The sequence below is a fragment of the Crotalus tigris genome, unplaced genomic scaffold (genome assembly GCF_016545835.1).
Source record: "Crotalus tigris isolate CLP2741 ecotype Arizona unplaced genomic scaffold, ASM1654583v1 scf7180000024281.4978605, whole genome shotgun sequence".
In the NCBI taxonomy this organism is placed as follows: domain Eukaryota; kingdom Metazoa; phylum Chordata; class Lepidosauria; order Squamata; family Viperidae; genus Crotalus; species Crotalus tigris.
This window is the reverse complement of record NW_024100453.1, coordinates 2,727,390-2,753,523: the sequence shown is the minus strand read 5'-3', so window position 1 is coordinate 2,753,523 and position 26,134 is coordinate 2,727,390. Positions and strand designations below refer to the sequence as shown.

The following is a 26,134-nucleotide window of genomic DNA, read 5'->3' as shown; positions in this document are numbered from 1 at the left end:
GAACAAGTAGTAATGACCTGACCTTGTGGTTATGGGCGTAGTTGCATAATCACGATCTGCAACCTTCCCTTAGAGTTTCCCACAAGCAAAGACAATGGAGAAACCTTCAGGAAATCATAGTCTTGAAGTCCTTGCTTACTGATTTGTGTTGCCCTCATTTAATGATGGCAGCTGGAACTGACATTACTAAGTAGTGCAGTCATGTGATTTTTAATATATGACCATGTTGCTTAATGTTGGAGTTTCCAGTTCTCGTTAGTGTCATTATACAAGGATTATTTGTATGCCCATTTAAAAATATATCTGTGGGAAACAATATGAAATTTTCAACAGAAACTTTTCTGCCCTGACATCTGTGTCTTATCATAGTGGGATGTTATAGTTTAATCAGCCTTCATCAATCCATCAGTTATGTCAGGATCTGAACTTGTAGAATTCACAGTATGGTTAATTCTCCTATAAGGTGCTAAATTAGGAAAGCTGACAATATTTTAGTCTATAAATATTGGCTAGAATTCAAGTGAAGACTCTTGAGAGGTCCTTGGACTTCAAGGAAATCAAATCAGTCAATCCTAAAGGAAAGCAATTCTGACTGTTCTTTGGAAGAACAAATACTGAAGCTGAAGCTCACATACTTTGGCTACTAAATGAGGTGAGGACTCATTGGAAAAGGCCTATTGTGTCACATGTCCTGCTTCCCTGAGGCTATGTCCTGTATTAGATTTTTTTTGGGTGAGGGGTTATTGGTTCTAGGGATCTTTGTCTTTCTAATGCCATCAGCTCCAAGCTTCCTGGCTCCAGTCTTTCTGAAAGGATTATCAAATCTACATTTCTAAAAGCTGGCCTGCTTGGTTTCTGCTTGGTGGAGGGAGACTTGGGGCTGTCTTTGCCTAAGATTTTTCATTATTCCTTTGGGGAAATATAATATTCTGTCCTTTTAATATCCCCTCAAAATATTCCTTTCTCTAGGAGGGTGGATGGGTGCTGACTTCCAACAGAATATAAAGTGTTTTTGATAGGATACAGGAATCAGGCCACTACTGTACAGTACTTTACAGTTCTTGCCTCTTGTTATGGAACATTTTTCTTAGAAAGTGTAAGCAGCTATAGATTTTCAAGTAAATAAGCTAGAAGGATTAATAGAAATTCTAAATTCTAATTAATATTCTTAATTGTTCTTTGTTCGTGCTAAAGGCGGGGACGAAAAAAGCATTTCCCCCCTTCTCTCGCGATGGCAGATTCCCACAAGCTCCCCTTTTTTCCAACAGTGGAGGACTCCACCTGAAACAGTTCCAAGTCTGCGAGTCTCTAACAGTCCCAGATTAGATGTTATCAATCCTCTTACTTTTTGTCTCCCCTCCGGAGTTTTACAGTTAAGCCGCGTTCCGCGCACGCGCAGAAAGAGAATCGCGTTGCTAGGGTGGAGCGGCCCTTAGTTACCGGGTGTTGCTACTGCTGCTGCCACCAAGGTTTCATAATCGAGGAACCGCGAAAAAATGGTGGCGATTCCGCAGGTAAATAAATTTCCTTGGGAAGGGAAGGGTGAGTTAGTAATATGTTGTAGACTCACTACAAACGTGCCGTCCTTGCGTCTGTGGTCCATGTACATGGAGGAAAACAGGGCCGGCCTTGTGATGTGTACAGCCCGTTCGAGCGGAGGCTCAAACGTCCCTTTCTTTGGGCTTGGCGCTGTTGCTGGAGATTGATTTTTGCAATGCTTGCGCTACCTCAAAGAGGAAGTTCCCCCATTTTTTGTGTAAGGTTTACTCCTTTATTCCTCCCAGTCCTAACCGTTGCTGAAATATTAAAAGTGCGGCTGTGGAACTGTCGGCTCTTAACTGTTGCTGCTGGAACCGGACCAGCATCGCCAAGGATGCTGGGAACGGTAGTTTAGCAACTTTTGGAAAACAAGAGATTCCCCACTCCTGAATTAAACGGATGCAAAGAGCCTCCTCTTCCTGCCGAAAGAAGAAAATCTTTTTTCATCAGCCTCTTGATGGAGAATATGTGGCAACATTTCCTTAGCAAGGAGCCTCGTTTCTAACACCAGTGTGATGAACAAAACCTCAGCGAGTCCAGGTGTCTTTGGGCAATTCTTTTCTGTCGAAGGTAGGCACGTTGAATGTCTCTCTAATCCCGTTAGCAACATAGAAACACAACCACAGAGAACATGATAATTTCCCCCTCTGTGTGGACATCTAATAAATAATTTTAATATAGAACAGTAGTTTTTATTCTGGATTGCTGAAGATAGTTTTTACCATGGTTTGTTGCAGATCATAAACTATAATGGATAGATTTTTTACACCATGCATTACACCTGTAGGATTACCAGATTTCTGAACAGGTCAAATTGCTCACAGACAATTAGAAAGGGGCATAGGAAAACACACTATTTAACTTTCTTGGCATCGGAGACAAAAAAAAAGTCAGTGGCCTACATGAATATGAATTTTTTTCTAGCATCAGAAAGGTTTTTGAATGTCAACAATGCTCTAGAATCCGTTAGGAGAAAGAAAAGGGTTGGTGTGTAACTGATTAAAGTTGGGTCAATTTTAGTCAGAGCTTATTGAGTAGCAATGACTATTGTTTAGGGAAGATTGTGCTGCAGAGAAAAGCTGCTCAGGAAGAGATAGTTTGTAGATACTAAAAAAGCCAGACAATGTTTACTTTTAATGCTATGCCGGTCAGATGGAGCACATTAGGACAAGTCATCCTTTTTTAGGACATTTGGTAACCCTAATTATGTATGAGCCAGCCTTTAATTTTGTTCCTCAAGAACAGGCATAGATTGATCAATATAATTCCTTACATTTTCCTAGCTGCGAATGCATAGCTACACTGCACAAATTGTGGAATTGTATGGCAATGTCATTCATATTTTTTCATCAAGAATTATAATCCAGAGAAGATGCAGAGAATTACATTAAAGAATCTACTATTTTCTTTCCTGCAGCTATAATTCTCAGAATCTATTCAAGTTTTTGAAGTTGTTTGGAGATATGGCCTCTATGTTCTAATATTATATTTTTGTCATTGAGATAATTTCATAATGGCTATCTATGACTAAATCAGTATTTGTTCATTACGTGGTGGAATGTCTGGAAAAATGATATTTAAATAAAGTTTTTTCATTTGCTTAAAAGGAATTGCTTTTTGCTTTAAACAGAGGAATTTTTAATTCTTCATCTCTTGTAAATTATATAGCAATAGGAGTTTTTGCACCTTTCTTTCTTTCCTCCCGCCCCCAAAAGGAAAATTTCAAAGGGCAATAAGGATGTATTTCAAACTGAACCCCTAACATTAGAATTTTGGATATCCTAATTCTGAATGTGCCACTTTCAAACCATATGCATACTCAGTTCCCTTAACAGCAGGACTTTGAGAATATGTTATGTAAATATAGGGAGGAAATATAATTGAAAATATTATGAATGTTAACTACTATTTGCTATAAATTTTAGATCAATTTTACTCTCATAATTTCATTTGTTTGTTGAATATATATGACTCCCTGTCTCAAGTAAGTGATTCTGGGCGCCTAATAATATTGTTTTTAGAATTGCAATAAGCAAGATAACAAATTTAATCTTGTTTTTTAAAAAATACTATACTGCATATTAAGCTATAGACCAGTGGTTCTCAACCTTTCTAATGCCTCGACCCCATAATACAGTTCCCCATGTTGTGGTGACCCCCAACCACTTATACATCACCGGGTGCCAGGGGCGTGGCCAAAGAAAAGGGGGAAAAAAATGGCGGACAGCCTTGTTTGGCGACCCCCGTGAAATGGTCGTTTGACCCCAAATGGGGTCCCGACCCACAGGTTGAGAACCACTGCTATAGACAATATACAGTAATTGATATTTATAACATTTGCTCTTTGTTTATATAATTGTACTTTTTTCATCTTTAAGATAATTATGGAGGGAGATCTTCGAAATATGATTATCTTCAATGCCTCCAAAAAGGAAATTTTTACTATGAACAGTGGTTACAGAATTTTACAAAAAAAACTTCGTGGTAACTGGAAAATACAGAGGTATGTGGAATTCATAGTATTTTATGTGTTTTTTGAAATCTATATATTTTTTCTGATATATATCTGATAAATTAATATACATGCCATAAAATTTTCCTTAAAACAGATTGCATTTCTTTTTTTATTTTTTAAATGGTGGAGTAAGATTTCTTGTTTACTCACTCCTAGCTTAAAAGATGAAATCACTTCAGAGAAACTTTCAGGAGTAAAACTGTGGATTACTGCAGGACCTAGAGAAAAGTTTACAGCTGCTGAAGTATGTGCTAGCATTAAATACATTATCTGTTTATTATCCATGGGTTAATTATATCTTAAATATTGAGAAGAACTCAAATATTAATCATAAGGTTTATATTTTGTTAGATAAACAGAATGGTGAAGAAAGGTGCATATTTTACTATGTGCATATTTTACTATGCGCCAAGAAATTAGCTAATTTTATTAGCTTATAAATTCCTATTTGACTTTTTAAAATATAATAAAATTGTAGGATTAATCTGATCATTTTCTTATTAAAAACATACATGTTTTAAATGGGAAATGGGACTTTGGAAATATTAAAAATATAAATATTACAAATCATGTAGACTGTCTTAATATTCAAGTGGCAACTTGACTAAGAAAAAAGTAAGAAATCAATTTTCTATCAATAAGACTAGTTTTTTCTGCCTTTTTTCCTTCTCAGTTTGAAGTTCTGAAAAAATACCTAGAAAGTGGTGGGAATATCTTGGTGATGCTGGGAGAAGGTGGTGAATCTCGTTACGATACTAACATCAATTTCTTATTAGAAGAGTTCGGAATCATGGTCAATAATGGTAATAACTGACATGAAAACAAGGATTGCTACTTTTACAGTTTTCAAAATGTATCCAAATTCTTAGTTCAAAATAGAAAACAAATTACAGCTCAGTATCTATTTCAACATCTTTTATATTTTCACATCCAGACAAATAATGTTAGTCTAAAAAAGAAAGACAATTTTGGTTATAGATTTCAGAAGCCTTTTTATTCTTAATGTCTGTTGATTTTGGAAATAATCCTGTACAAGAACATAACTATCTGTACGTGATTTTTATGTTTTGATTTTGTTTTCCCCATACCCCTTTTCCTTTGCATTGTTTTTATATTATTTCAATTTGTTGTCTGTTTTCCTTTATGTTGTGGTAAACCACTTAGAGATGGTACTGTATGATATACTGTGATGATGCTTCTTAATTGTACATATTTAGTTTTGTATATTATAATTTAATTTTTTGGTATTTTTAACAATTTCTATAAGCTGCCTAGAATCTGATTGACTTCAGGTAGTTAGATAAGTTTTAGAAATGAATGAATGAATCAAACAAACAAACAAACATAAATATAGGGAGCAGGAAATAAATGTATTAAATAAAGGAATAAATAAGTTGACATCTGAATATTAAGTTGATATCTGAAAATATCATATTCGTTATGATTGCACTCTACACTGTAATTGGACAGAGAGTAAGTATGATTTTTAGTTAAACATACTTTGCCATACTGCCTTTATTTGCTACAACTATTCTATTTGTGCTGTAACTTTCCTGCTACCTATTCCATGCTCCATACATATATGCTCCAGTGTGAGATAACAGAAGGCCTTGGTTTATAGTGAATAGCATGCCAAGCTGCAGCATGTTTGTTACAGTAGCTGCGCCCAGAGCATGAAAGCAACAAAAGACAGCTATTAAAGTGGGCCACTAAAGAGAGTCCCTATGCCACTACACTTCTCTCATTTATTTTGACTGCATATTTTTATTTTGTTAGAATTGTATATCCACCCCTGAACATATTCATGATTTGAAATAGAATTAATTATGGCCATGAAATGGAATCTCTATCTTGAAGCATTGCACTTCATTTTTTTTTCTTTTAAGATTCTGTGGTGAGAAATGTGTATTATAAATATTTCCATCCTAAAGAAGCCTTGGTGTCTAATGGAGTTTTAAATCGGTAAGTCCTTCGTGGATAATAGGTCATTGCAGGCAAATTTTATTTAAATTACTGTATTATAAAATATTAATCTCAGTTGATTTTGTATTTCCCCCAATAAGGGAAATCAGCAGAGCTGCAGGAAAAACAGTGACTGGGATAATAGATGAAGATACTGGTGGAAATGATTCACAGTAAGTATCTTGTATGCTACATTGCACATGCTATTTTTTTTAAGTGAGAGAACAGTTTGTTATAGGGATGTATTGCTATAGTATATTGTATCTGGAAATGCACAATGCAACATTTTAAAATTGGCTATGACATTCTTTGCATCCTTTTTCCAGGGCTCTCACGTTTGTATATCCGTTTGGCGCTACATTAAATGTGATGAAACCTGCAGTGGCTGTTCTGTCTACTGGCTCTGTCTGTTTTCCTCTTAATAGACCCATATTGGCTTTTTATCCTTACAAGGTGCGTTATGGAGTTACAACTTCTGTCCAACTTTAGTTCTTTATCATAAATTATATTTCCTCTCTATTTTGCCATTTGAAAATAGTATGACAACCCTATTCCCTTCCCCATCTGGTTTAGCAATTGTTAGAAATAGATATTGCTATTATTAAAACACTTTAATGTAAAGTTGTCATGGAATCTCCTGCTAAACTGGAGGGAGGTGTTAAGAAGGAGCCGAGTTTAGAGATCAGAATACAGACACAGGAGTGTGTGTATGTATGAGAGAGAGAAAGAGGGAGGGAGAGAGATGCAGTATTACACATTGTGTATGTGTGTAAATGAAGTGAGTGTTGGAGGATTATTTTTTTTAAAATCTAATATGCCTATTTTATGGTGTTATCTATTGTCTATTTCTCAGATCAGTTAAAACGAACAAGAAAATATGGAATCTTTGTTCATACTTTTGAATTTTTTACTGGCTCAAGAAAAGTAAACTTAAAAGTGATGCTTTAAATCTTGATTAATCTTTGTTTGCCAACAAAATGATGTTAATTTTAATAATATCACAATAACCAGCAATTGTTCAGATCTTTATGTTGATTAGTAGTTCTCTTTATTATATTACCTACATGTTATAAAAAATATACCTGACTTTTAAAATTGAATTAACTTAATCTAGATAGCATGTTTTTGATGTTCCCTTAGATAAGTATGGTTCATACATGTGCTGTCCTACATTTATTATTTGATAGACTCAAGGTGGCAAATTAGCAGTATTGGGATCATGTCATATGTTCGGTGATCAGTATTTGGAAAAAGAAGAAAATACCAAAATCATGGTGAGTCATTGTTTAATCTTATAATGTTATGTCTTTTCAAATGAAAGATTGGTATTTTTTTTCTGGAAGCTCAATGTAACACAGTGGACATACTTAAACCAATGCAAGTAGAAAGGTTTGCTGCTTTATCCTTTTTTTCAGACCTTTATTTATTATGTGTTTATGCATGCATGCAGGATTTTATGGGACTTATATGCTGCTTCAATCAAATATATTCTTGTTCTTTTTTGATATACTGATGCTAAGCCAGCCAATTTTTGTATTACATTTTTTCCTGAAAACCATTTTTCTTTGCTCCTTGACCATTATAGTTACTTTAATTGGGGAGAATGCATTTTATGCAGATATAATATTTTTCAGGCAAGTCAAGTAATTTTAAACACTTAATACTTGGCTAATCCTAGGCTAATTCACTAATATATTTAAAAAGTTTTAAAGCCCATTAATGGTACTTTCACAGAGATAAAGGAGTTGACTTGTGGGGCCAGGTTTTTAATAATTGTTTGCTTAAATATTTTACAAATGTAACAAATTTATGTGGTTTCTTAGGAAGTACTTTTCCAGTGGCTTACAACAAATGACATTCACTTAAATCAGATAGATGCAGAAGATCCAGAAGTAAGTGTATATGTGTATGTGTTGATGTACATAAATTTTATTGCACAAACCGTAAGTTGTTATAAAAATATTACAAATTCATAAGGCATCATGTAATGGAAGTGATAGATCACTTTTGTCATAAACATAAGTTTGAAGGACAAGCTATAATTCTTTATTTTCAGATAAATATTTGAAATTTAATATTACAGTTAAAACATTAGTGCAACATATTGTACTTACATGTAATTTTCTTTTTAGTGTAATTCTAAGCCTTAAAGAAATCAAGGCTAATAAATGTAATGAATAAATTTCAGGTAAAAATATCATTCCTAAATAAAAGGAAGATTTCAAAGGCTAATTAAAAACATAATAAGTATAAATGATCAGCTGGACAAATAACTACGTTTATCTCTAACCATAATTCTTTAAAATAATTATCAGCAGAATCAACAAGGAGGCTGCAAGAACTGCCTAAAGACAGATTGAGGGATATTGTGCAGACAGTAGAACAATATACTTAGCAACATTCTGTAAGATGGAGTCAGGCTGAACTGATCATAACAGCTGGAAGAATGGATGGAAATAGCAACTCCTGCCGAGCTTTATCTTAGTAGAAGTAACGCAGAACAACATGATTCATCATGTGAATTGTTCCTCCACTGCAGGAGTATAACTTTCCCTCAAGCTGAACATGTCAATATCTCCCTTCAGTAACACTGTTGGGAGGACATTAACTTTGATCAAGGAAAAACTCTTCTGAACATGGGTCTGTTAGTTGGTTGAAGTATTTTACTGGGCAGAATAGATGAGTAAATCTGCTCAGAAACACAAACAAAGATAATAGATAATTATTTAAATTGAGAGGAGGCTACTTAAGAGTGGATAGTACTTATTCAGAGCCCTTGAAAACCCAAAGAATTTTAGTTTCTCATAGAATACCTGGTTCCAAGAGGAATTAAAGTTTTCAACCAGAATTAGAGGAGCCATACCAGTGTGAAAGAAGACTAACTTAAGCTGGTCAGAAAATGTCCAAGTCAATTCTTTAATAATATAATAATATTGAACTTTAGTGTGCAATACCATATTAGGAATGCAATGGGAGACTTGGAAGATGATCCTTGGAAATTGGGACTGTGCCCATTTTGAGGAAAATGACCTGAATGAGCCCATCTGATCTCCAAAGAGAAATTCAATATGGGCCTTGTCTATAAAACACTTTAAGCACTGCAGATGCAAATTGAATTCCTTTGAAGAAATGAAAAAAATTGGAGATTTGATGCTGATTTTTGTGCTTTTAGGATAACATAATTGGCATGGGGTTTAGAGTTTCTTCAGTACTAGAATGACTTCACACATTCTATTGGATGATTGTTTAATTACAAAAACCATACAACTATTTTAGAATAGTTGATTTCAGGCATTTGTCCTTAGAAAACTCAGCAACATATTGTTCATAGAGGTGATTTATTTTCTGGTATAATTCTAAATTTAAAAAAAATAGTGGCATCAATCTGCATGCACCCTTAATGTTTTAACAAAAAGCCTTTTAAAATAATTATTGGGGCCATGATATATCTAAAAATTTAAACAATTATGAAATATACAGTAGTAGATGAGATTATGCAATCAGGGCAAATTGTCAAAAACTTCTAGAACATGAGTTGCTTGTTCAAAAAATACATTTTCTCTCAATAAGAATCCATCTAGACATGTTTGTGCTAAACTGTCTCAATACTTTTTTCCCCATATAAATTTCAGAATAGAGGTGTTATCCTTGTATTCTGTTTTGTCTTGTGCAGCATTACTCTATGGCATATAATGAAAACCTATTTTTTTCTCTGACTAAGCTCTAGCCATACTACCAAGGTCAAAATTATGCTTCAGGATGAAATTTTGAATCATATATATGTCCTTTCCTATTTTTATATACTTAAAATAGGACCAGTATACAGGGCATGTTGGATAGCTTTAAATTTTTTATAGCTTAGAGAATCATGCCATTCCCTATTGAAATATTATAATTACCATGTCCAAAGTTTCAATAATTTGTTATGATCTTTGACATATTTAGATTATATTGAAAATATATTGTCAGATTCACAAAAGTATTTAGCCTGATTAATAACTTGTCATAGTTTAAGTAAAAAGTTTTATTTGATTAAGCAAAATATATGATTGTACTTTATCTCATTTAATGTTCAATGCTTTCCTTTCACTATCGCCCTTCCAAGTTGGATTTCACAACAAAAAGTAAAATAATTTTAAAATCAGTGTTAGCACAAGTATATTCTGACCAAAATATTTTGTTATTTAAAGCAGTTTGTTATTCAAAAGTTTTGCATTAAGAGATGTATTTGCTCATAGTCTAAAGATAGAACAGATTGGTTTTGAATTACAGGTAGTCCTCAATTGCAATCAGTTGTTTAGTAACCATTTGAAGTTCTCCATCATTGAAAAAAGTGATTTTCAACCAGGACTGTTGCAGCATCCCCACAGTCATGTGATCAAAATTTGGGCACTTGGCAACCAAGATGTAATTACAATGGTTGCAGTGTCCCAGGGTTATGTGATTTGCCATTTGTAACCTTCCCAGCCATCTTCAAAGAAGCATAATCAATGGGGAATGTGGATTTGCTTCATGACCATGTGATTCACTAAAAAACTGCAGTGATTTGCTTAACATCCATGGGAAAAAAGAGTATAAAATTGGTGCCCTTCACTTAACAACTGCCTTGTTTAGCAAGAGATATTCTGGTTCCAATTGTGGATGTAAGTCTAGGACTACCTGCATACTGCTAAGTTATAGCATTTTGACAAGAAATTAAAATAGACTTATTTTATATTTACATATCTTAATTGTATATTAATGTATATAAATATCTTACCACCCGTTTTTTAAATCCCAGCTATTACTTTGCTCTTTTTTTTCAGATTTCTGATTATACAATGCTTCCTGATATAGCTACTTTGTCAGAACGATTACGAGTTTGTCTGCAAGAAGGAGATGAGAATCCACGAGATTTTACAACACTGTTTGATATGTCTATTTACCAACTAGATACTACAGCACTTCCCAAAATTATTAAGTCAGCATCTGAGAGTATTTGTTATTCTTAAAATAATACCTTATTCTTAAAAAACACAATAACAAATTATACTCCCTGCATTTTAGAGATTGAACATTAGCTATAAGATGCTTGGATTTAAATATTGCAAGCATTGCCATAGAAATCTAAAATCTACAATGTATATATAATTGTGGTCTATTTTGGACAGGTGGTAATAAAAATTGTAGTAATATACAGAAAACTCTCAAGAAAGCAAGCAAATAAGTTAATGGACTTCCATGTATGCACCAGAATTTTTTAAAGGTTGTGAATGTTGAGCTATATCATCTCAGATCCAGAAAGGGAAGCAAACAATAATGGGCTGCAGCCAGGAAAGTTTATATCTTTTTCTCCTCTTTGTAGACTACTGTATTTCTGAGCAGAGTTGTGAGAAAGAGTCCTGGATCTAGGGATCTTGTTGTGCTACTTGTTGCACCAATACCCATTTTTCCTCAGTACAGCAAGTAGCACAGCAGTCTCTTCTTTGTTTATACATCTGTCTCAGAATTAGTTGTATCTTTTTTAAAACCAAAAGTTCCTATTGGTGATTCATTAGCCTATTGCTTGATACTATATTTGTTCTAAGGATGATCATTTCTGGGCTATGGCCTTAATATAGAACACCTTTTTCTTTTTTGACCAATAACACTTCACTGCTCAAATTCTATATAAGTTTCTGTTTTTGCATCAGAATCTAAGTGTTTTGGGAATACTTTGAATTGTACGTGTCAAAGTATTAACCTTCTGTGAAGTGGGTTTTTATAGCGTACTCTTAAGCTCAGTTAAAGTTGCCTGCATTCAATTCTATAGAATGTACTTTGTCGTGGTTATGTTTAGGAGTATACCTTCAGTAATATTGTGTTCTGTGTTGTCAAGTTGATATTTTACATTTATTATCAGATCATGAAAGCTAACTTTATTCTACAGGTCTTATGAACAGCTGAATGTGAAATATGAACCACTTCAGCTAATTCAGCCACAGTTTGAAACACCATTACCTGCACTCCAGCCAGCAGTGAGTAATAGGGTCATTTGTTGTTACTACAGTAAAATACATGTATAGAGAAAATAAGTATTTTGATTCTGTAGATAAGATTTGATCCATAGGCAAACCAATAATTAAGTAGCCAGAGTACATCCATTAAATTAAGAGATGAGTATTACAAAAGATGGATAGGAAGCACATTATAAGACATAGGAATACCTGTAGTAAAAGTTTGTTTATTCGTATCAGAAGCATCACAATTACAATAAGGATTACTATATGATATAAAATTTAAAATATAAAATACAATAAAATATGTAAAGTGAAACAGATCTTGTCCAGAAACTAACAACATTAATTATGTTCTGTCAATCAAGTGTACTTTATCAGGACACAAAGAGCAGGTATACATATGTGTTGTCTGCATGTCACCACAACCGCAAAGGTAAAAGCCACTAGATAGTCCCATTTGTTCAGAGTGTCTCTGAATCTTGTTGTACTCGTGCTCAGTCTACTCAACAATTTCCATACTTTCAGCTTTTGTAAAGATGTAGCAAAGGTGAATCAAGTATTTGAGGGAAAGGCTAAAATGTCAGATAAAGGGTAACAGAAATAGAGATTTTGAATAAGTTATAAATAGAACAGCTGATAGCTTTCTCAAGCATATTAAAATGGTTTGATTAGTATCCTACACCAATATTCCTTTTGAATAAATAAGAACAAATCAGACATGTTTGTTTCCTTTTTTGCTATTAGGTTTTTCCACCAGCCTTCGGAGAGTTGCCTCCTCCCAGCCTGGACTTGTTTGATTTGGATGAAACCTTTTCTTCTGAGAAAGCTCGACTTGCCCAAATAACAAATAAGTGTGAGTAGTTCAAACATTTGTGGTGAGGTTGCTAAGCTAATTTGCTGAAGGGTTGAGTACTTCGGCAACTTGAATCCTTCACAATAGGCTTTGATTTCAAACTAAGGTTGGCTTAATTTGGATCTGTACTTTTTTATTATTTTCTCTAGAAGTGTTAATTTAGAAATATCCAAAGAACAATTTCTCCCTGTCTGGGTTTATGAGAGAAGTAATTTTGAACCCATTATTTTGGCATTTTGTTTTAGGGATCCTGTATTTTAGGATTGCTATAATTGATACAATTTTCAAAATCTTGCAGTTGGAGAAGAAAGCACGATGAACAAAGCCATAAATTCTTGATCAGGAGAGAGACACTTTCCCCATGGAAATCTCTGTTTTCTTTACTTTTGGAGAGATCAGCAGGGTTGTTAGACCACTTTGGGCTTTTAAGATGATCAGAAGTATTGTAACTAGACCACCTATTGAAGAAAAATGTGAAGTATTAGTATGTGTACATCTGCTACTGCAATCTGTGTACCATCTCATATTGGCTTTTGGGTTAAAATACCCTTTTAAATCTCTAGCAAAGTGATTTTTAATTGTTTCACATAATTTCTTAACATCTATCAAGACTTCTATTAAATCTTGGTAAGATTTAAGACTTTTAAGGCATATATTTTAATTCATTTTTAAACTTAACTATATTTCCACTAACATTCTCATGATTTTAAAAATAAATGGAATTATTTGGTCATGAATTGCTTTTAAAATATGAAAGTAAACTGGAATAATGAGACACTGTATGACTAAATGATTATAGAATATTGGGGCAATATTTCTGTGATAATAGAAAAATCTGTAGAATAAAGGTAGATTATTGTTGTTTAGAGAAAACTCATGTAAAGTTATGGTAACATATGATTTAGTGTTATAAACAAAATAAAATTATCCAATGTGTTTGAAACAGAAATTGTCTACTATATGTGGAAGTGCCTATTATTACTTATATGTAATGAATGCAATAGAAGAAAATATATTTCATTATGACATTCCATTAGATCCTCTGGTTTATTTTTCAGTTGTACAAATGAATTTGTTCAACAAACTCATAAGCAATAAGTTTTAAAAATAGTTTTGTATGCAAAATATGAAAGATTGCTGATGTTGCTTCAGTTAAATAATAGTTATAAAATATTTAATAATTTGCTATTATATCAAAGTCCATAACTTAAAGAGAGTGGTTGAAAATCAGTTGAAATATATCAGATTATTTAGGCTCTATTGAATTTTATAAAACTCATTTGCTTTTCATCCTTTCAGAATGCCTTTCAGCCAGAAATTTTAATAACAATTTCAGTTTACCAATTTTTGCTATTATTGCTTATAAATAGACCTGTTGCTCAAAGCAACAAATGTGTGAACTTCGGATGGAATGACAGATAACACTGTTTTAAGTAACCAGTAAAAACGTGAACACCAGGAATATTATAAACTAAAAAAGTTTAATACCATCACCAATCACCAAGCTTTTGTCAGAAACTTCTGACATCGTCAGGGTTAATGCTGGTCTATGGGAGAGTTCCTTTATAGGCAAACCGCCGTTTGCACACGGCTCCTGGACCTCGTCACAGGTCCTAATTGGTTTAACTGCGTTCTAATTACGGCTTTCGCATCGGTGACTCCTCTTTTCTTGCCTCCCCTGCCTGTATGTATGCCACTGCTCACTTCTACCTCATACGGACCTGGGTTGGGGAAGTTCTCTCTCCCCCTTTTTTGGCTGGCCAAGTCATCCGTATCTCTGAGATAGCCGTAAAGGAACTCTCCCATAGACCAGCATTAACCCTGACGATGTCAAAAATTTCTGACGAAAGTTTGGTGATTGGTGATGGTATTAAACTTTTTTAGTTTATAATATTCCTGCTGTTCACGTTTTTACTGGTTATTTAGAAGATGAATTTACCCAGGAATCATGCTTTTATTTTTAATATTATTATTGATAACACTGTTTTATATGAAAGAAACATAGTTGATGTTAACTATTTCTTTCACATATAATTGTGACAATGTTTTTTATCAGTTATAAAACAGATGCTTCAAACTACTTTTCTTATGCTCTTTAGAAGATGAGATGTTATAAATTCTTTACAGAAATAGGTACCATGGCTCCAGATAATATTTGCATGTATGTATAGCCATACTTCTCTGTATTTTATCAGGTACTGAAGATGATCTGGAATTCTATGTCAGAAAATGTGGTGATATTCTTGGGGTAACTAATAAACTGCCAAAGGAACAGCAAGATGCCAAGCATATACTGGAGCATATTTTCTTTCAAGTGGTGGAGTTCAAGAAGCTAAATCAAGTAATTGCTGAACATTTTCCTTCTAGAAATATATAATGGTTTTACAGATAGTTCTCATTTAATGACCACTGTTCAGCAACCATTCAAACATATGATGGTGCTGAATGAGTAGTAGTTATCATTGATCCTTGTACTTATGGCCACCATGTCATAAGTACAACGATCAATGGTAAATAACTACTACTCATGATCGCAGTCTTGGCACCTGGTTCGCAGCTATGACTTTAAAGCATCCCACAGTTATGTGATTGTGATTTGTGACCTTCAGTGGGTCAGATTTGTGAAAGTCAATGGGGAAGTTGCTGGAAAATCGTAAGTTGTGGTCATGTGACCCATGTAGTCCTCACTTTACAACTGAGACTGCCAAAACTGCCATTGCTAAGTGGTGTGGACAATGGCTTTTCAACTTAAGACCATGTCACTTAACAATGGGGTGTTCAGTCCAATTAATGACAGGAAAATATAAAATTATATTGCTGGGAAAGTGGATATCTTCTAGATCTTTGCATGCTAGTTTGGAAGTAGCATAATAAAATCATAGATTGATTTTAAATTATGAATATTGAAATAATAGTTACTGGATAATTTTTAACGTAAAAATAATTATGCATTCTTGCTTCTATAAAACAACAATCTATGATCTAAATCTTTAACTTGTAGCCAATGGGTCAACAGGATCCATCTCCTTAGGATCTGTGACCCATATATAAACAATATTGGCTCACAATATTAACAATATTTATACTGTTATAATAATTGTTATAATTATCATCATACAATATTTATATTGACCCAATATTGTTCCCACCCCACCCCACCCCCAAATAACTGTATGTTGTGTGTAGGTGTGTATGTGAGTGTATAAATAAGTCCAGGAGATATTTTATGGTTTATTTAAACCTTATTGGGAAGATATGCAGGGATGGTGATCACTGAGTATGTGGGAATTAAAATACATTTTGCTTTTTGCTGATTTTCCAAATCATTGTAAGTGGCTGTATTTCTTTTTGTAGTACAGCTCTATTTAAAATTATGTGGCCCAAATGAAGTTGCATATGCATGAATGTAGTGATGCTCCCATATAGACTGCATTTATGTATTTTTTCCTTCCTCTTCAAATTTTAGATCTAACTTTTATGCGTAAACCAGATTGCCTTTTTTATTTGTGACTGCATATTAGATAGAAATAAGCTGATTAGATTTTAGTTTTGTTGAACACATTATTCTGCACCAAGATTATCTCTTAAAAGAGGGAGATGATGATTTGAGAAAACCTGCAAGGTACATATAATTTCTTAATCATTTTGTGTTTATATTTAGGCCTGTTTATCTCAGAACATTTCAAGTTGTTTTCATGAAGTATTTCACAACTGAACATAATATAATATAGCTCTAGAGTTATGAAAACAGCCGTACACTACACAAAGTACAGTCTGTACCAGTATTTTTATATGATATATGCAGAAGTGGCTAGTGTTATGTGAAGTGCCTAAGGACTCCAGGGTCTCCTTGTGAAGGTTATTCTCTCTTTAAAAAGCAAATGCCATACTGCAGTATTCCTGAGAATAGTTCTATGTACATTGATTTATATTACTAGGGAATATCCAGAATTTTAGAGGCAGTACAATACAGAGAAAAAACAAAGTTAGGTAGTTAATAGGATGAGCTGAATTACTGATGAAGTATCTCTGAATATTCTTGTTTACTAAAGTCAATTTCAGATAATAAAAATATTTTCTAATGACATCTTTAAAATTTTCAAAACTGGAAATGGAGAGTCCGGGATGATGTATGATGTACTTTATTTTTTTTTCCTCTTCTTAAAGGAACATGATATAGATACAAGTGAAGTTGGATTCCAGGGTGGTTTCTGAACAATCCAAAGTATAAACAATGTCTCCTTTTTGGGAGAAGAGGAATCATAATTTATTGAAGAAGCACATGATTACTGACTGTTATCTGCCAATTATCTATACCTACACTATGTTGTAAATATGAAGATAATCTAAAAATTTGAATAAGAAACTGTCTTAGAGGCAATAATGATATATATATATATAATTGTATATATTAATGTGTTTTTAAATAAATCATTTGTACAATTTGAAATTCTTGTTTCTGATTACTTTGTTCTCTAGATGCTTCTGAGCAATATAAATATGTATAATGAGACCTATTTGTATAAAAATAAGTAATATGGGAATTGTCACAGAGCTGCCCAATTTGCATACAAGGCCTTATAATATCTATCTTTGGAAAAAAATATTTAATAAATTTTAGTCTTACATTTAATTCAGACTAAAGCATTAATAACCGGGCTACATTATTGTAAACAATTTCATTGCTATTCCTTACGAATGTATGAAGGTATGCTGTACCAATACTTGGGATTCACACATCATGCTTTGTTTGCCATGGTTTCTTTCAAACAATGTTTAACTAAAACACTGTCTCCTAGGACAGTGATGGCGAACCTTTTAGAGACTGAGTGCCTGAACTGCAACCCAAAACCCACTTATGCAGCGTTGAGTGCTGGGTGGGTGTGGCCCATTGGTTGGGTGTGGCCCATTGGGTGGGCGTGGCTATGGTGGTAACGACAGACTGGGTGGGACTAAAAAGTTCAATCAATGAATTCCAACTTTGCAAGATCTTTTTTTTCCCCGCGAGAAGTTGAAATTGACTGAATCTTTTTTTTTTTTTTTGCACATCAGCGGAGGCCTACAGCGAAAAGGTTTTATAAAACCCAGCTGAAGGCCTAGGACTGGGGCGACGGCACGCATGCCCACAGAGAGGGCTCTGAGTGCCGCCTCTGGCACCCATGCCATAGGTTCGCCACCACTGTCCTAGGATCATACAATATATTAAACCTCATTCAAATAAAATGTGTGGCTAGGAAAATGTGTGACAGTGATTACTATTGTAAGATCTAAATATTAAACAGATGGAATTCCATGAATTAGGTTTTAAAGGTCTCTTCAGGTTTAGCTTTGGATGAGAAAGTCTGTTGGCCATTCATGATCAGAAAGACCTTTAAATAGTTTAGCTGTGGAGATAGCTATATTAAAATTTGTGTCTTAAGTTATTGTTAAAAATGGATCATGGATATTCTCATTTTGAGTTAGAATGAGGAGGTCAGTTAAAACATCAGGTTAAGCACAATTCATGTGAGGTCAAGGAACTACCTAAGATGATTTTTCAGTGTTGATAGAAAAACATGCAGTTGGGTTATACCATGCTTTTTAAAAGCAGAACAGTAAGCAACTAATGTGGCCAATTTCTCAGCACAACAAAAAGTATTAAAATTCAGCATTGACTTTGATAGTGGCAATAGCTGATTTAATTTCAGAGGAAAGAAATAAAATTAATTTCCACGCATAAGCAGTGCTTTTGTTCTATTTGGTAACTTTATTTATAGAAACAAGGTATAGTCTTAATTTCATATATTCCTACTATGCCTCCTGTAACAACTTATTTCAAGGAAATGGAAACAACTCATACTACTGATAGGTGGACAAGCAGGGGAAAAAAAACTTTGTACAAAGGTCTGCATTCTGCTTCCTGCAAAAGGCAGGTTTTGGTTTAGGTTTCCAGCAAGCGTAAAGATCCCCATTTATCTTTGTACACTATAAACAAATTCTGTTTTGACAATGTCATAAAGTGATCCATGTTGCCAAAAGTATAAGAAAAAAGAGGAACCTGTTATAACTGTCCTATTACTAGGCTAATCCAATTTAATAATTGTATGTGGATTTAAGAGTCTATTTTAATTCAATGGGTTACAAAGCAAACATTGATGCCCCTTGTACTTTTATTTCTCTACATGCTTACCCTTCCCTCCCATAAAGAACCTCATATGAACTGTCTAACAGCCTCAAATCTCTGAAGGCTAAGAAAATATTTAGTTTGCTACCCCTTTAGCAGTAACAGTTCATACAATGTAAATCATAATTTATTCATTAATCCACAATTAGATCCATGTATTGTGCTACATCAAACCACGTTGTGGCCAAGGATAATATGTGATCTGTCTTAACATATTCCTTTAGCTAAAAGTCTTTTTGGATTGCTTGCTAATAATCAGGATAAAGCCAGTTTAGAAATTGAGAATTATTTACTGCAATAAAAGTTGTTCCAAAGCCATTACTGAGATAAGCTATTATTCACAGCTGAGATTCCTGGATTTAGTTCCAGTGATTCCTAAGAGTAAACGTAGGGACTACATGTACTGGCCTCTCAACCCAGTCTGTGGAATAGTAAGATATTTTTTATTCAGATTTCAACCAACAATCCCAAAATTAACCCCCACAAAACTAGACAACAGATTTGCTACTAATGCACATGAAGTAATATTTCACCTGATTAAGATTGAAGCTGTTTTTTACACCAATGTTTTCCATAGCTCATTGCTCATATTTCAACACTTCATAATAACTATAGTGGAAGAAGTCATTCAGTGGTATGCACAGAGAATGGCAAAAAGGCTATATTGTAAGATAGTTGTTTTGCATTTTTCGATAAATCTGGCGTTCATTTCTAAATTTGGGTGCTCAATTACTAAATTAAATTATTTGCTATCATGCACAGATCTTTAAATGTAAAAGGATGAAGTCATTTTCAGTTAATGTCTTTGTGGCAGAATATTTTATCAGACTATTTTTTTTAAAAAAAATTGGCTCACTTGTCAGCAGAAAGGACAGCAAGAAAAGCATCAGCTGGCTTCATAGATGGATCAGGTGGCATAGCAAAATGTGACATCTCCAGAGAAGGAGTATCTGTTTTCATGCAACCCAGAGAGCCAGTATCTTCTAAGCTTGCTTCAAGAGACAGAGAATTATCCACAGTGGCTTGTATTCCAGAAATCTCCCATATTGGTGGGGGAAGTGGCTTTTTGAAGACCACAAAATCATTCATTTCAGAACTTTTTAATACCATGTGTTCAGTTAGTACAGAGGCCTTGTCTTCTCTGCATGGTGTAGATGACTTAGTATCATGGAATGTGTTCACTAAGGAATTTGCTTTGCTGTTATTAGCAGAACTTAAATTAGACAAGTCAAAGGCAGATGGTTGGAATGGAGTTTTACAAAAAGATGATCCACTGTCACACGAAGTTTGCAGCTCTCCCTTCATACTACCTGAAGAAGATTCTGTAACCTTGACATTTAGAGTACTCTCTTTACTGTCCCATACTTCTGATTTGGGAGCACTATTCATGTCCAGAAATAAGCTGCTACTTGGAGAGTTGCTATTGCTGGAAGCACTGATCAGAAATCCATTGTCTAATATATCTTTCAGGAACAAAGTATTATGACAGCTTTGAGAAGACATCTTCTAGTTCAGAATCCTACTAGTACCTGATAACAAAGAGAACCATGTTAACATTAAATATTGATACAGCCTTTTCAAATTTCATTTTCTCTAAACTAGTCATCAAAAATGTTTTACTAGATATAAACCTGGCTAGTCCAACTTTGGGGGCCAAATTGAGAAGGGAAGTGACAAACCATCTTTCCATTATTGTAGGAATTGTATTTTTGTGACTCTAGAACCAACCAACTCTAGAACCAACTTACTGTTATTCTAGCAGTGCAAGCCCTAGTATTTTAAAAGTTGTTTAGCATAGGTGTAAGTATGATTTTTCAGAAGTTTATATGCATTAGATTGCAGCCAAAGTATTATTTAATATGCCATAAAGAGTAATGCGATAATAACAACGCCATAAAGAGTAGTTTTTGACAATAGTGTTTATCAAAGTATAAAGGGATAATCCTCTTCCCTGAAAAAAGTTTGCAAACTAAAATTTAAAATATAGGAGACAGTATATATCATATTTACTTGAAAGGAAGATTATGTTAAATTTAAGGTAACATTCATCATAAAAAGGAATAGTGAATAAAAATAGCAAGCACAGAAATTCTGAGCAGTCCCCAAATTCTTTCTCTTTTCAGTATTGTTGCCAATTTGTTTTCCACCAGAATCCTAATACATACATATATATATATATATACCAAAAGGTACCCTCCAAAAGAAAGAACAGTCCTACCAAAATAAATAAAACATAAAAACTATTGTGATAAGATACTGTTTTTATAAAGTTAATCTCCACCCACATAGAATGTTACACTTAAAATCTCTCTTATACACACAATTTATTCCCATTTTCAAGAAGAAACAGCAAAAGAAGGAAATAAAACATGATGTAGCTAGAAGGAGTGAATGGCTTAGCTGTACTGGGAAGAAAAGTATAAAGAACAAAACTTGATAAATGAACTGAATAAGAAGAAGAGTATATTTAATTATTACAAAAAGGATTATATTCAACAGGCAAGCAACACCCGAGGCATACATTTTAGCTTTGACATCCATCCCATTGCAACTCCACATCCTCCTTATCCCAATTCACAGGTAATTATTTGAAAAAAACCCAAACCATAATCTTCCCCTCAGGTAAATAAGATACTTCAGTTACACCAAGGTTTCCAATTTCACAGAAGAACTGCTTCAGTAGCCATTTGAAACTGATATGCCTTTGCTTTGGATTGATATAAGCTAACTAGAAAAGTCAACAGGTTAGAACCAGTCCTTTTCTCTTCTCCAGGCTTTCAAATGATTGGCCTGATTCCATGAACTGTCGGGGTCAGCACATTAAGTGAACAACTAAATCTGGTCAGTAGCCATAGTAGAAGGGCTAGGTTTAAAGATAAACTTCTCCCCAAAAAATATTCTTCTGAACAAATCATAAGAGAGGGGTATGGTTAACTCCTCATGCTGGTGGAATAGAGAAAATATTAAATTTCATTAGATATTACACTTTTCATTATCACCTTCACTCACACAGTGATAATGGCTAAAGAGGCACAGAAGAAGTGACTGCAGGTAAGTTTCCCCCTATTCCATCTATGGTTATGCCAACCCTGACTGGGATATTATTATTAATTCAATAGATGGACAAAAATGTCGAATCGAATCTAAACATCTAGTTGAAAGTGCAACCAGCCAAATAATTTCATTGTATCACCGAAAACTCCATTTAGTAGCAGCTTTCCAAACAATTTTGTAATGGTCAAGACGGATGGATCTCATCTGCTGAAGGACTCCCAATCATGTGGGGCTCATGCCTTGAATAGCAGCTGACAAACATGTCATGCAAAAACATATTTTCCTAAGTGATAGAAAGGACACTACTACACATTCCTCTCTTTGAAGAAAATGTAGAGTAATCTAGGAAATCACCTATAAACATACTTTCAGTTGCCATGACTCAACTTCCAGACAATTCTACCTGGACGACTGAGAATCTTCATCAACATACCATCCCATAAACATTTACCGTAGTTGGATACATCATGCAAAGTCACAACAGGAAGAGCCACTAATATTGATAGAATACATCCTGTCATGGGTATTTTGTCTTGGGTTCAGCATATGCTAAAATGCCACAATGAAATGATCCATCTGTTCAAAACTAAAATGCAGTTTCTCCATTGCAACATCAACTAACTCATACAAGCTCCATTTTACTCCAGGAGTTTCTCCCCAACTACCTGTATACTTTTTTACACTAGGTAGTTTATAAGCTAGATCAGTGTTTCTTGACCTTGGCAACTTTAAGATGTGTGGACTTCAACTCCTGGAATGCTGGTTGGGGGAAATTCTGGTTATTGAAGTCCATACATCTTAAAATTATGGAATTAAAAAACACTGAGTAGAACACCATAAGCAATAGTTATCATTAGTATTCAGTGGTCAGCAAGAATCCTAGTCTTCACAACTCAGAAATATTATGAAGTTTCCCTAAGTGATTGCAGAATATAACTACAAGACTATTTACATGCTCATGTTTTTTTCTACAATGCTCAATAACTAGTTAACCTGCACCTGGCATTTTCTGATTCAGTTGCTACGTTGTATCATCTGCTATTTCTCCAAGAATACACAGCTCTCACAGTACTGCAAACAGAGGAAGCATTTCAGTATTGTAATTCTGTGAAACACTAAAAAAACAACACAAAATAGAGTTTCATCAATTTCTGAGAAAAAAGGAAAGCATTCCAACAAAATCAAGCTCTAATTCTCCTAAAAAGACATACAGGTAAGAGACACTATTCAGACACCCCTGAAAATCCTTAGAAATTCCTCTCATTTGCAAGTCTAAGAAGTAAAAGCTTTTTTTTTAAAAAAAGAGTATAAATAGTTCTAAACTAAGCTACAATTCTTTTTCTGCCCAGGAAAAGAAAAAAATAAACCCTGACTATTCTTATGCAGATTTTATACTTCTATTTCATACAATTTCATTAAAATTTTGGAAGATCTGCTGTTATGATCAAAGCTAGAACTTACCTAAATTCTAATAAAACTATAAAGCTGTTTTTTGGAAGCATTAATGAATTACAAAGAAGGTTGTTTATTTTCAACAACCATTTCTTAAAAGTGCAAGAAACAACAACTAAGGATTCCTCTTATAAGCTAATTCATACATTGTGTCACCTTTCTTAATTTTCCAGTTAAGCTTGTTTGGAAGACTGGAAAGTTCTGACCACCTGAAGATGCTTAGAGAGAAAATTCTATTACAACAAACTCTCATTGATGTGTCTCACATGTAAATTGTATCTGCATAACCCACCACCTGCTTCCTCCTTCTTCCCCACATTATGTGCCCTTAAATTTTATTGCTAACTCTTTGCAATTTTCTCCATGATGGTCTGTCTGTGTCTAACCTGATCTTTCAATGGTGCACCCATCCCACTGTCTCCTCACTTTGCTCCAATTTAATACCTACATCAATTTAGTTACTTCATACACCTGAAGAAGTTACAGCTCATTAAAGCTTAGGTCTTTTAATAAAATATGTTAGTTGGAATAAGCTTGAGGAGACATTTTTGACTACTATAGAGCAACATAATTCTCCTATTACATTAGTATAAGATACTTATCAGAAAAATCACTCTGTTGATGTCTACAGATTTTATTGAGAAGTCCAAAATCAAAATGATAATCTGAACTCCTTCCTTCCACTTTTTTCTCATTGCCTAAAATACTAATCTAACCCCATCTTTAGCTACTGAAATTATTTCTCTTCATTACTAATAATAGATACCAAAGGAATGTTATTTTAAAAAAGGACATCTCTGCCACCCAGTGGCTATAAATATGAATGGCTTATTCTGGAGAAAAAGATTAAATTCCTAAAGCAAGTATTACATTCTTTCATACTTTTGTAGGAGACCAATTTCTTATGTCATTTGCTGGATATATTTATTGCTGAAATATATATAATTTGTATCCAGTACTAAAATATATTTTTTCAATTGAAGCCCATAATCAATGGAAATTTTCTGCTCTAACAACTTTCCAAGTAAGAATAGATGTTTTTTAATTACAAAACACTGCAGGAATTAGGAATTACATTTACATGGTAGAGTGAAAAAGAATATTGATCTTATTGCTTTAAAAAAGAAAATGCTTTTTATTGATATATGATATCATTCTGTATTCAAAGGTTTTAAGTTTACCCTCTTACACTGAAAATTTTATTTTTAATTGTGATATTGTGACCTTAAGGTAAAATTGACTGGATTCACATATTGTGGTAATTTTTTAAAATAAAATCTCGTTTTAAAATAAAATTGGCTCAGTCTGTAAAGTAATTAAGAATTAAGCTTATAGAAAGGTCCTCATACTAGACTAAAACCAAACAAACCACATTGGACCTTAAATAGAATTACCTATTCAGGAACTTTATTTTTTAAATGTAGAAATCCAAATTACATGACTTAATTCTGGAGAGTCAGAAAAGTTGCAACGTGCATTCTTGGAAAATATTTTAATGGTCTAGAAAATGAAGAGAACTTATTTTTTTAATATGCTGGTGCCAAATGGGGAAGATAATAAGAGATACTGAAAAATGAGTTACATTAACATGTAGAACACAATGCAAATTTCAGTCAAGGTCAATACAGCCTTTGCTTATTCAGACTTTTAAAAACTGATACAGTGGCTTAAGAGCTATTGAGGAACTGCTGTGGGTCATTTCCATGTCAAGCATCCCCCTTCCACCCTCCAGCTAGTTGACAATGTGTGGAAGCAGTTCTCAGTTATCTGAAACCTCTAAAGTAGCACTGCCTGAAGCCAACTAATTTTTCACAGGAGTTCTAGAGACCACCAATCATTTACAAATGCTGTACATCTTTGGCTCAACATAGGAGTTTTGGTACTGATTTTAATGCAGAAGCATGCAATCCCGATGTACAAATAAAACAGCAAAAATGTCATGTTTCTTGAATTTTAAAAAAAATCCTTCCTCAGCTAAGCATCCAGCACATGTGTTTAATTTTAACTCGCTGAATTGATTTAATTCTTTGTGGAAGAGGTCACTTAAGTATTAAATCCAACCATCTGATCTGTATAGAGAGCCAAATTAAAGCATCTGTGATAGATGAACCTCCCTTTTCTGCTTAAAAGCACCATGAGGAAGGAAGTTCACCATCTTTTTGAGATATTGGTTCTTCTGTCAAATTATTCTTGTTGTGTAGACCTTTTTTCTTAACATTCAGGTGAAATTTGGCTTCTCATTTAAGAGCAGCACTCTGTATCTGCATTCTAGGGTAATAGAAAGACTTGAGCCTTTTGAGTGATATAGAAACCTAGCAGATTTTCTTTACAAATACTACTGCATCATCAAACCAGGTATCCCCAATCATCTATCTGTGAATTTGACTTATATTCCCTATGTGAAGAATTTTCCACTCCTCTGTGTTAAATGTGTTTTATTATTTTTAGCCCAATTTTAACCTATTTTGCTCTATAAGGTATAAACTGTCACTGCCATTTTTTTTTTAATCCTGAATGGGATTACTGCATCACTTTAATTGCTTATGAAAGTCAATTACGGCTGCTAAATGGGAATAAAATAAAAGCAAAACAAACAGAAGTATTTTTTCTAGCAGCTT

General features: G+C 33.8%; 1 protein-coding gene across 2 annotated transcripts; it reads left to right on the top strand.

Moving 5' to 3' along the window:
• Positions 1–1,380: 1,380 nt before the first annotated feature.
• On the top strand, positions 1,381–17,297 carry IFT52 (intraflagellar transport 52). Of its 2 annotated transcripts, XM_039323648.1 has the most exons (15): positions 1,409–1,514; positions 1,785–2,109; positions 3,918–4,042; positions 4,211–4,298; positions 4,728–4,857; positions 5,941–6,016; positions 6,118–6,189; positions 6,343–6,469; positions 7,204–7,290; positions 7,840–7,908; positions 10,822–10,976; positions 11,925–12,012; positions 12,739–12,847; positions 15,043–15,188; positions 17,015–17,297. In XM_039323648.1, exons 3-15 carry the CDS (start codon positions 3,924–3,926, stop codon positions 17,060–17,062), a joined length of 1,314 nt encoding a protein of 437 aa, XP_039179582.1. In that variant the 5' UTR covers positions 1,409–1,514; positions 1,785–2,109; positions 3,918–3,923; the 3' UTR covers positions 17,063–17,297. The 2 variants fall into 2 exon arrangements, with proteins under 2 accessions (XP_039179581.1, XP_039179582.1); XM_039323647.1 differs by lacking the exon at positions 1,785–2,109 and having other exon boundaries at positions 1,381–1,514.
• The last annotated feature ends 8,837 nt before the right edge of the window (positions 17,298–26,134 follow it).

Bases quoted from the DNA above. Each gene is read 5' to 3' on its own strand.
- IFT52 (XM_039323647.1), top strand. The intron at 6,470-7,203 runs GTGCGTTATGGA...ATTATTTGATAG, and splicing joins TGGCTTTTTATCCTTACAAG to ACTCAAGGTGGCAAATTAGC. The intron at 7,291-7,839 runs GTGAGTCATTGT...GTGGTTTCTTAG, and splicing joins AAGAAAATACCAAAATCATG to GAAGTACTTTTCCAGTGGCT.